The sequence below is a fragment of the Panicum hallii genome, chromosome 9 (genome assembly GCF_002211085.1).
Source record: "Panicum hallii strain FIL2 chromosome 9, PHallii_v3.1, whole genome shotgun sequence".
In the NCBI taxonomy this organism is placed as follows: Eukaryota; Viridiplantae; Streptophyta; class Magnoliopsida; order Poales; family Poaceae; genus Panicum; species Panicum hallii.
Genome location: NC_038050.1, coordinates 70,153,149 through 70,165,088, shown reverse-complemented (window position 1 = coordinate 70,165,088; position 11,940 = coordinate 70,153,149). Strand labels below are relative to the sequence as shown.

General features: G+C 46.5%; 2 protein-coding genes across 4 annotated transcripts; one reads left to right on the top strand and one right to left on the bottom strand.

Annotated features, from left to right (window-relative positions):
* The first annotated feature begins 100 nt into the window (after nucleotides 1-100).
* Nucleotides 101-3,845, top strand: LOC112878120 (tRNA-specific 2-thiouridylase MnmA). Its single transcript, XM_025942523.1, has 10 exons — nucleotides 101-550; nucleotides 647-721; nucleotides 836-889; nucleotides 993-1,071; nucleotides 1,183-1,310; nucleotides 1,501-1,584; nucleotides 1,674-1,757; nucleotides 1,841-1,992; nucleotides 2,201-2,351; nucleotides 3,000-3,845. Exons 1-10 carry the CDS (start codon nucleotides 212-214, stop codon nucleotides 3,315-3,317), a joined length of 1,464 nt encoding a protein of 487 aa, XP_025798308.1. The 5' UTR covers nucleotides 101-211; the 3' UTR covers nucleotides 3,318-3,845.
* A 3,248-nt stretch (nucleotides 3,846-7,093) lies between these two features.
* On the bottom strand, nucleotides 7,094-10,366 carry LOC112873791 (nuclear transcription factor Y subunit A-7-like). 3 transcript variants are annotated; one of them, XM_025936848.1, is made up of 7 exons: nucleotides 10,154-10,366; nucleotides 9,071-9,115; nucleotides 8,810-8,947; nucleotides 8,530-8,642; nucleotides 8,357-8,425; nucleotides 7,801-7,974; nucleotides 7,094-7,621 (listed from the first exon to the last, which is right to left on the bottom strand). In XM_025936848.1, the coding sequence occupies exons 2-7, from the start codon at nucleotides 9,075-9,077 to the stop codon at nucleotides 7,409-7,411; spliced, it is 714 nt and encodes a 237-aa protein (XP_025792633.1). In that variant the 5' UTR covers nucleotides 9,078-9,115; nucleotides 10,154-10,366; the 3' UTR covers nucleotides 7,094-7,408. The 3 variants fall into 3 exon arrangements, with proteins under 3 accessions (XP_025792633.1, XP_025792630.1, XP_025792631.1); XM_025936845.1 differs by lacking the exon at nucleotides 9,071-9,115; XM_025936846.1 differs by lacking the exon at nucleotides 9,071-9,115 and having other exon boundaries at nucleotides 7,801-7,971; nucleotides 10,154-10,363.
* Between the last annotated feature and the right edge of the window lie 1,574 nt (nucleotides 10,367-11,940).

The following is an 11,940-nucleotide window of genomic DNA, read 5'->3' as shown; positions in this document are numbered from 1 at the left end:
TTCTACTTCTACCATGATGGAAAAACATAAAAATAACGTAAATCATCTTCCAGTTTACAAGACGAAGTTTGAGAGAATACGCTTTCCGTCTTCTCCTTCCCTGGACCAAAGCCTGAATCTGAAACGCTCGACGCTTCAGAAGAAGAAACAGACCCAATCCATTATCGTGCGAAGCGCTCCGCGGCGGGAGAGCTCGCGGCGAGCGCCACCCATGCTGCGCGTCGTCGTCTCCACCCTCCCCGCCCTCCGCCCGCTCCTCCGGCGCCGGCCTCTGCTAAACCCTAAACCCCTCATCCGCTCCCGCCTGCCGCAGCGGACGTTCCGCGCGCTCTCGTCCTCCGCGCCTCCCGCCACCCCCACGCCCAGCGCCGCGGGGGTGGGAGAGGCGGTTGAAGTGGAGGAGCACCTGACGCGGTGCGCGGCGGCGGGCAGGGCGCCGCTGCGGGTGGCGGTGCTGGTGAGCGGTGGGGTGGACAGCAGCGTCGCGCTCCGCCTCCTCCACGCCGCCGGCCACCGCTGCACCGCGTTCTACCTTAAGATTTGGTTCCAGGTACGCGCGTAAGCTAAATCATTGTTCACCATTCGAGCTAGTACTGGAAATGCTACGCTGCAGGCTGTCTCGTGAACTTGGTTCTATAACTCGTAGGAAGATTTCAGGAACTTTTGGTCCGAGTGCCCGTGGGACGAGGATTTAAAGTATGCACAAGCTGTTTGTGACAAGGTATCGTTCAAATTCCAGATGGAACATGGTGTTTCATTCAATATCAGCATATGACATGTACACGAACTAATTTTGGCTTACATTGACTGACGAGCTGTTGTCTGGTTTTTGCAGATTGATGTACCATTGGAGGTGGTCCATCTGTCCGATGAGTATTGGAACCATGTGGTGAGTAAGCTTCTTTTTGAGCTTTTTTCTTACCTGAGCTTTGTCAATGCACTTGTTATGGTATTTACTCTGTGAGAAAAAATATCACCAATTTGATACCTAGGTATCTCACATCATCAATGAGTATCGCTGCGGCCGCACACCAAATCCTGATGTTCTTTGCAATACAAGAATAAAGTTTGGTATGAACAGTATTTTTTTATGTCAATCTGTTATACTACTATCGAATTTTAAAATTCATGTTGATGTTCATCTTTCAAACTATGATGTTTTTCTTATTGTTGTTTGTGCAGGGGCTTTCTTAGAAGCTATTGAAAATCTGGGATTTGACTACATAGCTTCAGGACATTATGCACATGTAGTCCATCCTTCTGTTGAAAATACTGACGTGCCGTCGCTACTACAATTATCAAAGGATAAGGTATTTCACGCATCCCCCGCTCAAATAGATCATTTGATTTCTGTGGATCTGATTTTGATGCCAGTTTGCTAATTCTTTCTTTAAACCATTAGGGGGCCTGGAATTACAGTAATAATATAGTTCGATTGTTAATTTTGTTTGGTACCGTTATATGAACCAGCCTTTTGATTCTCTAATTTTTTTATTACAGATCAAAGATCAGACCTATTTTCTCTCTCATCTATCTCAGTCTCAGCTAAGAAGGCTTCTTTTCCCACTAGGATGTATCAAAAAGGTTTGGTGGATTTTCAACAACAAACCTATTTGTCATGGGCCAGATGGTACAATTTGCCTTATTAATTTTTGTTGTCTTGTATTATGCAGGATGAGGTGCGCAGACTGGCTGCTCAAATGGGCCTTCCTAATCAAGGTAGAAAGGACTCACAAGGGATATGCTTTCTTGGAAAGGTAAACACTGTACCTGCCTTCTTAGTGATCAATGTTCTTGGTAAATGGCACCATCATGGAGCTAAACAAGAATCTGTTTATAGGTTAAGTTTAGTGAGTTTGTTGAAAGACATATAGGCGAGATGGAGGGAATCATATTGGAAGCTGAATCTGGAGATTACCTAGGAAACCACCGGGGGTTTTGGTTCTATACAATTGGTCAACGGCAAGGATTGCGGCTTGCTGGAGGACCTTGGTATGTACAGCCTTTTGATGCATGCTCAATCTCTATATGCTTCCATATTATCAGCTTGTTAGGCAACTATCTATCTAGTAAGAGTTACTGCTCTGCCCTATTTAGTTGCAGTATGGCAAAAATTTTCCATGATCATGTTAAACGTGCATGCTTTGGTTCGTCCTGAAGCTCTTTAAATGAATGCCTTCATATGATCATTCTTGTGCAGGTATGTAGTTGAGAAAGATGTTCAAAACAATGTGGTTTTCGTATCGAGGAATTACTATTCGCTGGATAAGCGGAGGTGCACATTTCGTGTTGGATCACTAAACTGGTTTGATGATTCTGGTCCTGGAAACAGTGAGCGACTTAAATGCAAGGTAACATGGTGCCATATGGTAGCCTAAGGGTGGTATGATACATGTTCTTTGGCCTTTTTCTGTCTGGTATTGTTTGGATGTCATAACCATCTGCTGCATACAAGTACATGGTGATTTTGCATAAATACGACTCCGATAAGCTGATTGAAGCTTCAGTTGATTGATCAATTTTGAGTGATCTAGCATTAATATCCTCATTTTATACTCTAGCATCAAATAGGCCCCATTATTTTTTTGCATCAAACATAAGTGGTTAAACGATTAATCTCCCTGTTGTAGTCATCAGCATGTGCCATGTGTTTGCGATCCCTTGTTTTAACAGTTGATGGCTTGAAAATCTGAATGGGCAGAATAGAAGGGTCTTTGCATTTTTGTAGTGTGGGGTCGATACATGGAGTTAATCGATCTTGCTGATCCCTGATGCTTGAGTATGGCTAAAGTAGTTTGAAACTGATTACCTCAAAATTGGTTTAAAAAATCAACAACAAAGTGGTTATACTGCTTCCAACTGATGCCTGATGTATCCCCATCCTTCTCTTAATCAAGATGTTTTTGTTTTATGTCAATATTCATAGCACCTAGTATGTTCCCGTGTGAATTTACTGGTGTCTGTGCTAAACTGCTAACATGAAAATTCTGATTCCTCAGGTGCGGCATAGCCCTGAATTCCATGATTGCACGGTGACAAAAGAGCATACCGAAGAAAATGGAGATGTTTTGGTGGTGCACCTCTCTGAAGATGACCAGGGATTAGCAGCTGGTCAGTTTGCCGTGTTTTACCGCGAAGATTTATGTCTGGGTTCTGGCATAATTTTGGAGTCGTGGGATGAAATGAGCTTTCCCGTCTGCTCAAGGGCACTTGAAATCGCTAGATTGGAGGACAAGTCGAGCCTAGGGAAGCCAGTAAGAATCATCAACTTGGAACACATAGTTAAACCAGAACAAGAGACAATCAAAGCGGCCTGACGGTTCCCATCCCAGTCGATGTGGCCTTTTCCCGACGGCACCAGCGGTCCTGCAAAGCTATATACACCGGCAGTTTCGCGAGCCCTGCCATCTGTAAAAGTGTCAATTCAGGAAAGAGGAAACCCGGGGTGTTCCAGAAACTATCGCTGTGGTGCCCCGAAAGCCGGGAACTCCAGGTCTTTATTGGAAAGATGACATTGTGGCATGCTGTTGGGGAGCTTGCGTTTCAGAAGAGGAAGCTTCGCTTCCGGATAGAACCGGCGGTCGAGCGTCCTTGTCCATGCAAGGATGGAAGGTGATTGGTTGACCTGACACAAATCGTTGGCAGTTATTTCCCGATCTAGCGTAACTAATGCAGGGAGATCGTTACGTTGTACAATACTGATACGACTTTGTAACTTGTATAAATTCTGAGGATAACGTCGGCGCGTGATTCAACTGTACTGGCCATTAGACAAATCGTACGTGGATCGGAGTGGACAATCAGTATCGTGTACTTGGCGTCGGTGCGACGTGTACCTGTCAGTACAGCCAGATGTGCCGTACCATACGTCTGGTACTCTGTTTTTCTTTTACAAGGTTCGGGCGTGCTTTGCGAGTTGTGACACCTGATACAGAGAAGCGCTCAATTTTCATGTCTGATCAATCAGAGAAGCTCGTAAGGCATCTCAACACTGCCATCTTGCTTGTAACTTTTGATGCATGAGCCTTTCGGAACGCGCACCAATTCTCAGGGCAGGTGCCAAATGTGAGGTCCCGGCCGGGACGGCGTCCTGAGATTGCGCCCGCGCCCCCCCCCCCCCCCCCCCCCCGGCGAACTCTCCAGGACGAGGAGATGCTGCCCGTGCTCCTTGGGCAAGTCAACGGATCCAATGGATTTGGATTCCGTAAACCCTGCAGCTGTAATCAATTCCAAGTCGCAGCCATTACGCTATGCAGACGGAATAATAAAATGATTAGGCCCATCGAGTGATGCGAGCGTTCTAGAAGAGCAAGTAGAAACTTTCCCTGGTGCTTGACGACTACCTTGTTTTTACATGTAAAAATACTGATCCTCCTTGACTAATCTTCCTGACACCATTTGGGGCCCTATCTATCATTGCTGGCGCACTGCCATTGTGCTGTGTGGGAAATGGTCGCCTGACTGACCATCTGACTGACTGACACTTGTGAAGGAACGTGCTAGGGGCTAAGGATCGATGCTGGGTGTAGCACGATGGCTACAGAAACTGGGATTCAACACGGCGTCGGCGAGAGGTCGCCATCGCCTGCATTAGAGAATCGGAGCCCTGCGCCAGCTCGTCAAACCTAATGCCGTGACCAATCGGTCGCAACTACTGTTCTGCGAGTTTTTCCCCAATCTCTTCCTCGTGCCTGCCGTCTCCGAGGCTAGGAGAACTTTGGGGCAACATCGCGTCGGCCATCCCTTGGCATTTGTCTGTCGGTTTGCAGAACGCAGGAATTGGACACATGGATCGACCCAGAAAGCGGAGGAGCTTTGAAGTCAGAAATAGGACACTTGGGATCAAACCAAAAAGTCAAAAGGAGTTCCGTTTCCATCTCAAAGTTCTGAAATTGAAGCGCTGGCAAGACGAATTAAAACTGCGAATTCTCAAGTGATGCATCATCCTCAAGTCACAAATGCTATACAAAGGGTAGGCATCAGACTCCTCACAACCCACGCAAAACACACCAGTTCATATCCTTTCCCTCATCACCTCTCACAAAATCTCCCCTTTGGACAGATTATTATTATCAACCTTAATTCCCAGCTCTACATGCTACACCCAATCCTCACGAAAAGGAAAAAAAAGGGGGGAAAACGGAGGAAACAGAAAGATTGCGAAGCTAACTGCTACTCCAGGTGGATTGCATTAGAAGCTACTAGAAAGGGCAAAGAAGGGGATGGAGAAGAGGAAGAAGCGCACAAGGTCTTGTGTGCAGTAAGTACCATGCGCGTGCCGGCGCGAGCGTGGGTAGGCAGGAGGAGAGGAATCCGGTCGGTCCGAGACGACGACCGGCGGGGACCGAGCGGGGACGCGGCGGCCTAGCGGAGGGCGCGCGCGAGTCCGGCGAGGATGCGCGAGAGGCCGAGGCGGAAGCGCAGGACAGCGCCGTGGGAGTATGGCGCGCAGTCGCGGCAGACGGCCTCCATGGCCTCGACGAAGAGGCTGAGGCTCCGCACCGGCGGCACGTAGAGCGTCAGCGGCGCCGCCGAGAAGGCCAGCGCCATGAGCAGCTGCAGCATCTCCGGCGGCTCCGAACGACGAGAAGAGGCGCGCCCCCTCGCCCCCGCGAAGAGCCAAGCGGATCTTGGCCGGCCGGCCGGTCGCTCGGCACCGCGTGGCGCGCTGTCGAGACGGAAGGTGAGGTAGCTAGCTAGTAGCGGCTGGTGCGGTGGGGGCGGCACGGCGAGCGAGCGTCTGGTGGCGGGGGATGCGCGCGTGTTTTTTTCTGGCCGTGTTGGATTTGGCCTTTTATAGCGTGCCAAGGGGAGGATATCAGGATAAGCACGGTGCACGGGAACGCCAGCGTCTTCTGGAGGGGTGCGAGCGAGCTCACCGCTTGACCGTCGGGGACTTGGAAGCGTTCCGAGAGAATAGCTGCCGGTTGTGTCAGCGATAGGCACTGCCAGGAGTATAAAACCGTCGTGAGCGGGCAGAAATTCCACGCTGATTAGTCGGCCGTGACGGCGGCTGCTGCTTGGCACCCCCGCGACGCGACATGCGTCTCGGGTGCAGCGCAGGCCTGGCCACGAGATGCATGGGAAAAGGATTGGGGACAGGAATAATGTGTGCGGGCTAGTGCTCATGGCCTGCCGTCGGTTTGGGGTTTTGTGCCTGTTTGGATCAATGCAAAGAGAAAGAGAAAGTGCAAAACTTTTGCTCTTTTGCACTTTTTTTTGCACTTTTGGATCCAAACATCCTAAAGTGCAAAAGGGCAAATGCTACCGTAATTTTGCTAATTATGGATTAATTAGGCTTAATAGATTCGTCTCGTCATTTAGTCCTCATCTATGTAATTAGTTTTTTAATTAAACTATATTTAATACTTCTAATTAGCATCCAAACATCTGATGTGACAGAAGCAAAAATTTTACCATTTACCCTTTTACCATTTGCTCTTGGATCCAAACAGGCCCTTTGTGGGTCGCCCAGTCATATGCATGTGGTTTTGTAAAAAGCGAGCCCGAACCAACGGACCCACTCCGTGTTCTCGAGGGAGCAACGTTCTTTTGCCTCGCACTAGACGCCTCGCGCGCCGCCGGGAGAAGCGGAAGCTTCCACTGCCCGCAAGCGATACTGAATGGAAATGATCCGAACAAGGCATGCAAGTCCAATTTATTTTTGAGTCATTAGATTGGTCCGAGATTTGTCAAAATCATCTAGGAGAAAAAATAGACTAAGATCGTAAGTCTGCATAATTAATTAGCTGCAAAAAAAACATATTGGCTGTCCACTCGCGTCCTGATCCGGCGGCGGCTCGCGGGCTCACGGCAGCGTCCTGGCCCCAATTCGTGGCCTCGGTGTAGATTGCTGGGCCTTGAAGGGAAGGAAGCCCAGCTCCACTGTCGTCGTCTGCTTCGGGCTTCGAGTCCATCCGCCCACGGCCCACCTTTGCGGCGCGCGTGGCCAGCCCAGTCAGTCTTTTTACTCACACAGACATAGAGCAGAAGATGGCTGCTGGCTTCACCACCACTCTCAGATAATCTCACCAATCATAGACGCCGCAACACCAATCATTGGCGAACCCAAAAAGGAAAAAACAAGGAATCGTACAGAATGCTAGTTTTTACTTATTAGAGCAGCCATCTTCTCAGAACAAGTTACAGGAAACAGGTGCCACACAAAGGGCCAGCTTCACCAAACAACCGGGGCATTGGCACCGGCATCGTCTCCACTCGCCGGAGGTCCAGACGACCAGACCCAAACCCAAAGACGCATGCCAGGTCCCAGAACAGAATGACCGCGAATCCGGGCGCACCAAGTTACAGACTTACAGTTGCGGAAACCCCAAGTTCAGTTCAGTTCAGACAAGAGCCGAGTCGAAATTGCTGATAAGCCAAGGATGAGTTGCCAGTGGGGCGCTCCTTAAGCGCCCCCTCTCGCGTGGTAATGGCGATCGCCGGGTGGGAGGTTGTGCTCGTGCTTAGTGAACAGGCCGCCGTTCGCGGGCATGCGCTGCGCGTCCGAGGTGCCACCGCCGCCAGGGGAATCTGACTGCTGCTTCGTGTTGAGGAACCGCCCGCCTGTTCCCCGAGCTCTCTTCATGGCATGCAGGTGCCGAGACTCGTGAAGGTATGGCTGCACAGATGTTATGTTTAGGATTCTGAGGTACTTCCTACTCATGCCCGAAAAAAAACGCACTAGATGAATCTGATACCGATTCACAAGAAAAAGGAAAGATGAATCCTAATGCCATTTTTTTAAAAAAAGAAACTATAACAATAAAATCCTACAAGTTGTTGGTAGCGACAGGGTACCTTGCGACTTTTCACCAGCTTGTTTTCAGCCTCTAACTTTGCACGGAGCTGTCTCCGTCGGAGAATTGCATGGTATTGCTTTGCGTTCACATAAATGGGCTCTTCAGCAGCTGGCTCGATTGGTAACGGCACTCGAGAGGATGACACCATGCCCACAAGCTGGGGGTGCATCTGCTTAATTATTAAAACATGAGACACAGTATGAGATTATAATTTTAATTATCAATGCCAACTTATACTGTAACTAGCAAACAACAAGCCATAGCAATGACACAATCATGCAGACTAAAAATGTAAAAATGGCTGCAGGAATAACACCATAAAATTTGACAGGTGAATACAAGGGCAAATCAATCACATGCTGGGTGCTGTCTCAATATTCCTGTTAGCCAGTGCAGAATACTCAAGGCACACATGCATGCACAGAAATATCCTATTAGTTGGACCCAAGAAGGTAGTGAACAACACTGTCTAGCAAAGTGGATAAAGGACATCTTGCCCCATAAAGTAGGAGAAACTAATGAGATAACAGGCTGGATGCATAAAGATCACTTACAATAGCATGCTGCCCATAAGCTGCCACTGCACCACCATAGTATGAATCAGCATACGGGTATGATATAGCCTGAAAATGAAAGCACCTCGTGTAACTCACATGATTCCCTATCCGAGAACTGGCGAACAGTTGGAACTTAAAATTACTTAAGGACTGCTACAATTGGAACTTACAAAGGACTGACTACGGTCAGTTTTTGGATGTACATATGCTGTTTCTGGATTGCCAAGAGATAAAGCTGACATCATCTTATTTTCATCACTCTTCGAGTAACCATCATGATTACCTAGAATTAATACAAGGAAAAAAAGGATTGTCAAATAACTTCGATTGTACATATGCAAATAAGCTTTGCAGCTATGAAAATCCCTTTTCCTTTTTCACCATTTTCTATTTGCAAGCAATATGATATGACAGTATTCTGTACTAATACAGAATGGGTATGGGCCAAACCTGATTGATCATTATGATCGTTAAGGCTTCCTTCGCTCATTCCAGACACTTCTTGATGACTCTCGCTAGTTGATTGGGTAGCTGGGGAGTCGTAATCAGGCATTTGATGACCAAATTGGATCATTATTGTGCCATTTTCTGCAGAGGGACACAATAGGGGTTAAATTTCTAGCTGCAACAAACTAGACTACTAAAGGCATTAGAAAGGACAGAGGGCTCGCAAAAAATCAAATTGAACAATATCTTGGAGATTCTCCTTACGTCTCATCTCATGGAAATTCTCAATTCTTGTTTTTTCAGTTCATACTGTCCAAATATAAACATAGATCAGTCCCAAAAGAAAGTAATAAGAGATTTCAAACAAATGCAGTCTCCCTAATATGTAACAGCTGATACATGAAAACAGAATCAACCTTCAACCATATTCATGAAAAGTGAAAGTAAGTTAGACATTGCATAGTTATCAGCCCCTACAATCCATACAAGCTGAACATCTGAGATGTGTGACTTTGCCATGCACATGCTCTAATAAGATGGTAAGATACCTAGTACTATTTTGCGTCAGTGACATGCCTCAACTCAGCAGCACCCTCCGAAATTCGAATCCTTCATGCAACCACATCCGTATATCTTCACAGCCGCCATAATTTTTTTTGAGCAATCAAACTATGTGATGAGAGCTTAATTAAGTTCTTCGTGACTACTTTAGTTTTGTCTATAGGCCCACTAGTGAATTACGCTGCATACTAAGGTCACTAGTTCTTCCCACCTAAAGTTTTCTCGCAATTTATATACAATAATTATGTGTAAGACGAATTGTTTTCTTGCAATAAATCGTGAGCAAACTAACTTGCATGCAAATTTCTGCTGCGTGAATTGTACATAAACCCAACAGAGCTGCAGCGTTGCAAGCTCCCTGTCCAAATCAGCTCCTTTCCCCTAAGCATAAGCCAACCAGGCACAGCTGACACTTGTGAGTTCACAAGGATCATTCAGACATGAACACAAAGAAGCAACAAAACCTTCAATTAACCAACACGTATCCAACATATGTTGTGCTCTAGCAAATTGAAGAAGGCTTTAGCACAGGGCAGAAGGGCACACTGCAGCCACCACCTCACCTCCGGCCAGAAATGCACCCGCAAATCTCAGTACCGTATCAACTCAAAAAACAACCCAGCAACCAAGAAACCAGTCAGATCCACCACAAATCAGGCAGAGTCGCCAAGAAACAGTCCGAGAACCAGCTCGCCTGGGAGCAGAAACAGAGCTCCCCTCACACCGCAGGGAAGTAATAGACCACAGATCAAACAGGCTGGAGAGAGGCAAGTCAGCGAGGAATACCTGTGAGATGAGGAGGGAGCATGTTCCCCTTCCGGCAGCCCGCCGCCCTTGCTGCCTCTTTCCCACCTCGCTTCGCTCCTCTGCAAGGTCTCCTCCCTCTCCCTTCTCCCTCTCCCTCTCTCTCTCTCTGAGAGGGTCTTCAGTCTCGCTTGGTTTTTCTGTTGAGCTGTTGGCCCTTATCTCTCCTCCTCTGTCTGCACACCAACTACTTTAGTCTAATGACACTGAATAAAGCAGATGGGTGCTAGTACTTGTTAAGAGGTCAGAGAGCTACACATGTCACAGGGAAAAAAACAAAAGCTCGTACATTTTAACAAATCGGGTGCAAATTCGTATTTTTAGCAAAAAAAAGTGGCAACAACTTGCAGTTATTATTTAAAAAAACAACTTGCAGCTATATGTTTCAGTTTCTGGGCAGAATTAGCATATCTTTATATAAAATATATGCAAATTGTTGAGACATGTCTGCATGCAGCTTTGAGTAAGTACACCGCTAGATGCTGATGAATGACGGATGAATGGGTGATGGATTCACGTCAGGAGCCTGTCATCACGCCCTTTAACATCGGAGGGGCAAAGCCACCGAGACGGTTAGCGTGCTACGCTCGAACATTAACTTACCGTGTGAGTTTAGGAACCGAGGCTATATTCCAAATAGCTTTTCTACTCCAGTGCCAATGAAAGATCAAGTAAACTGACACAACCTTCTTTTTTACTGTAAAGAAACAGAGGAGATGCAGACTGAAACTGAAAAACTTGCATTGACAGGGCTAATACAGTAAGATAACTCCATGGGCACGAGTTAAACTAAACTAACTTGGACAGCTTTAGTTTTTCTCAGCACAATATTTTACTGTATCTTAGCAAAGATTTTTCTTGCTTGCCGTCGTATTCCCATCACGTAGACCTGCACTGAAGAAGTAGTCGTCCTTGTCCCCATCCGCCCTTTAAAAAACACACGCGTCTGTAGCTTTCAGATCAGTAGCTGGGACGCCATCGCGGCATGTCGCGCAGGCGCCACTTGTGGCAAGGCTTGGTGACTCATCCCGATGCCATGCTGCTTTTTTTTCTTCTTCTCCGGTTCACCCTTTGTCTACTTGCTTGCATAGACTGATTGATGGCCCCATCTCCAAAAGCTTTTCCACTCGAAATCCTTTTCTCTCATCATTGTATAAATTGTCTAGATTGTTTTATTTCTGTAATAGGTCTAGAAGGTCCTAAAACCTAGTACTATTAGAGTAGACAGTGGTTCAGCCGGAATCGGTGACACAAGATTCCTAGCAAACTAGGTTTTGGAGATGTCCATCCTTGCGCATCTATCATTGTTTAATACAGCTATAAGATTCGTGACAATGTTTTCAGATAATCGCTGATAAGATATTTTTGGAATTTTTTTCAGTTGTAAGCGTGGTGGGGATCATCACGTGTACCATATAGTACTTCTAACTTTACACCAAAAATATCCGTGCTACTTTTGCTAGCTAGAGATAACAAATATAAACAAGATTCGCCAGGCATGGTTTCGTGATAAACTCAAGGCATGACAAAAGTACATATTTTGCACTAAAAAAGAATGGGTGTTATCTTGAACTAGTGAACTTTAACAAACTGTTCAGAATGAATAGGCGAAATTCTCGTTGTTCGGATAAGTAACCAAAACTTAGATAGAAAATTAGCAAGGAACTTGATTTCTAGTTTGCTCAAGAGCTCAAAGAGCTATTGAGTAAGAGATGCAGCTACAAAGGATTCTACATCAAAATAAAAAAAATGTTTGGGAAAGAATTAAC

Coding starts and splice junctions, on each gene's coding strand:
- LOC112878120 (XM_025942523.1), top strand. CDS start 212: ATGCTGCGCGTCGTCGTCTCCACCCTCCCCGCCCTCCGCCCGCTCCTC. Junction 722..835: donor CACAAGCTGTTTGTGACAAG/GTATCGTTCAAA, acceptor TGGTTTTTGCAG/ATTGATGTACCATTGGAGGT. Junction 1,311..1,500: donor TACAATTATCAAAGGATAAG/GTATTTCACGCA, acceptor TTTTTATTACAG/ATCAAAGATCAGACCTATTT.
- LOC112873791 (XM_025936845.1), bottom strand. CDS start 10,175: ATGCTCCCTCCTCATCTCACAG. Junction 8,643..8,809: donor CGATCATAATGATCAATCAG/GTTTGGCCCATA, acceptor TATTAATTCTAG/GTAATCATGATGGTTACTCG. Junction 7,975..8,356: donor CTTATGGGCAGCATGCTATT/GTAAGTGATCTT, acceptor TTAATAATTAAG/CAGATGCACCCCCAGCTTGT.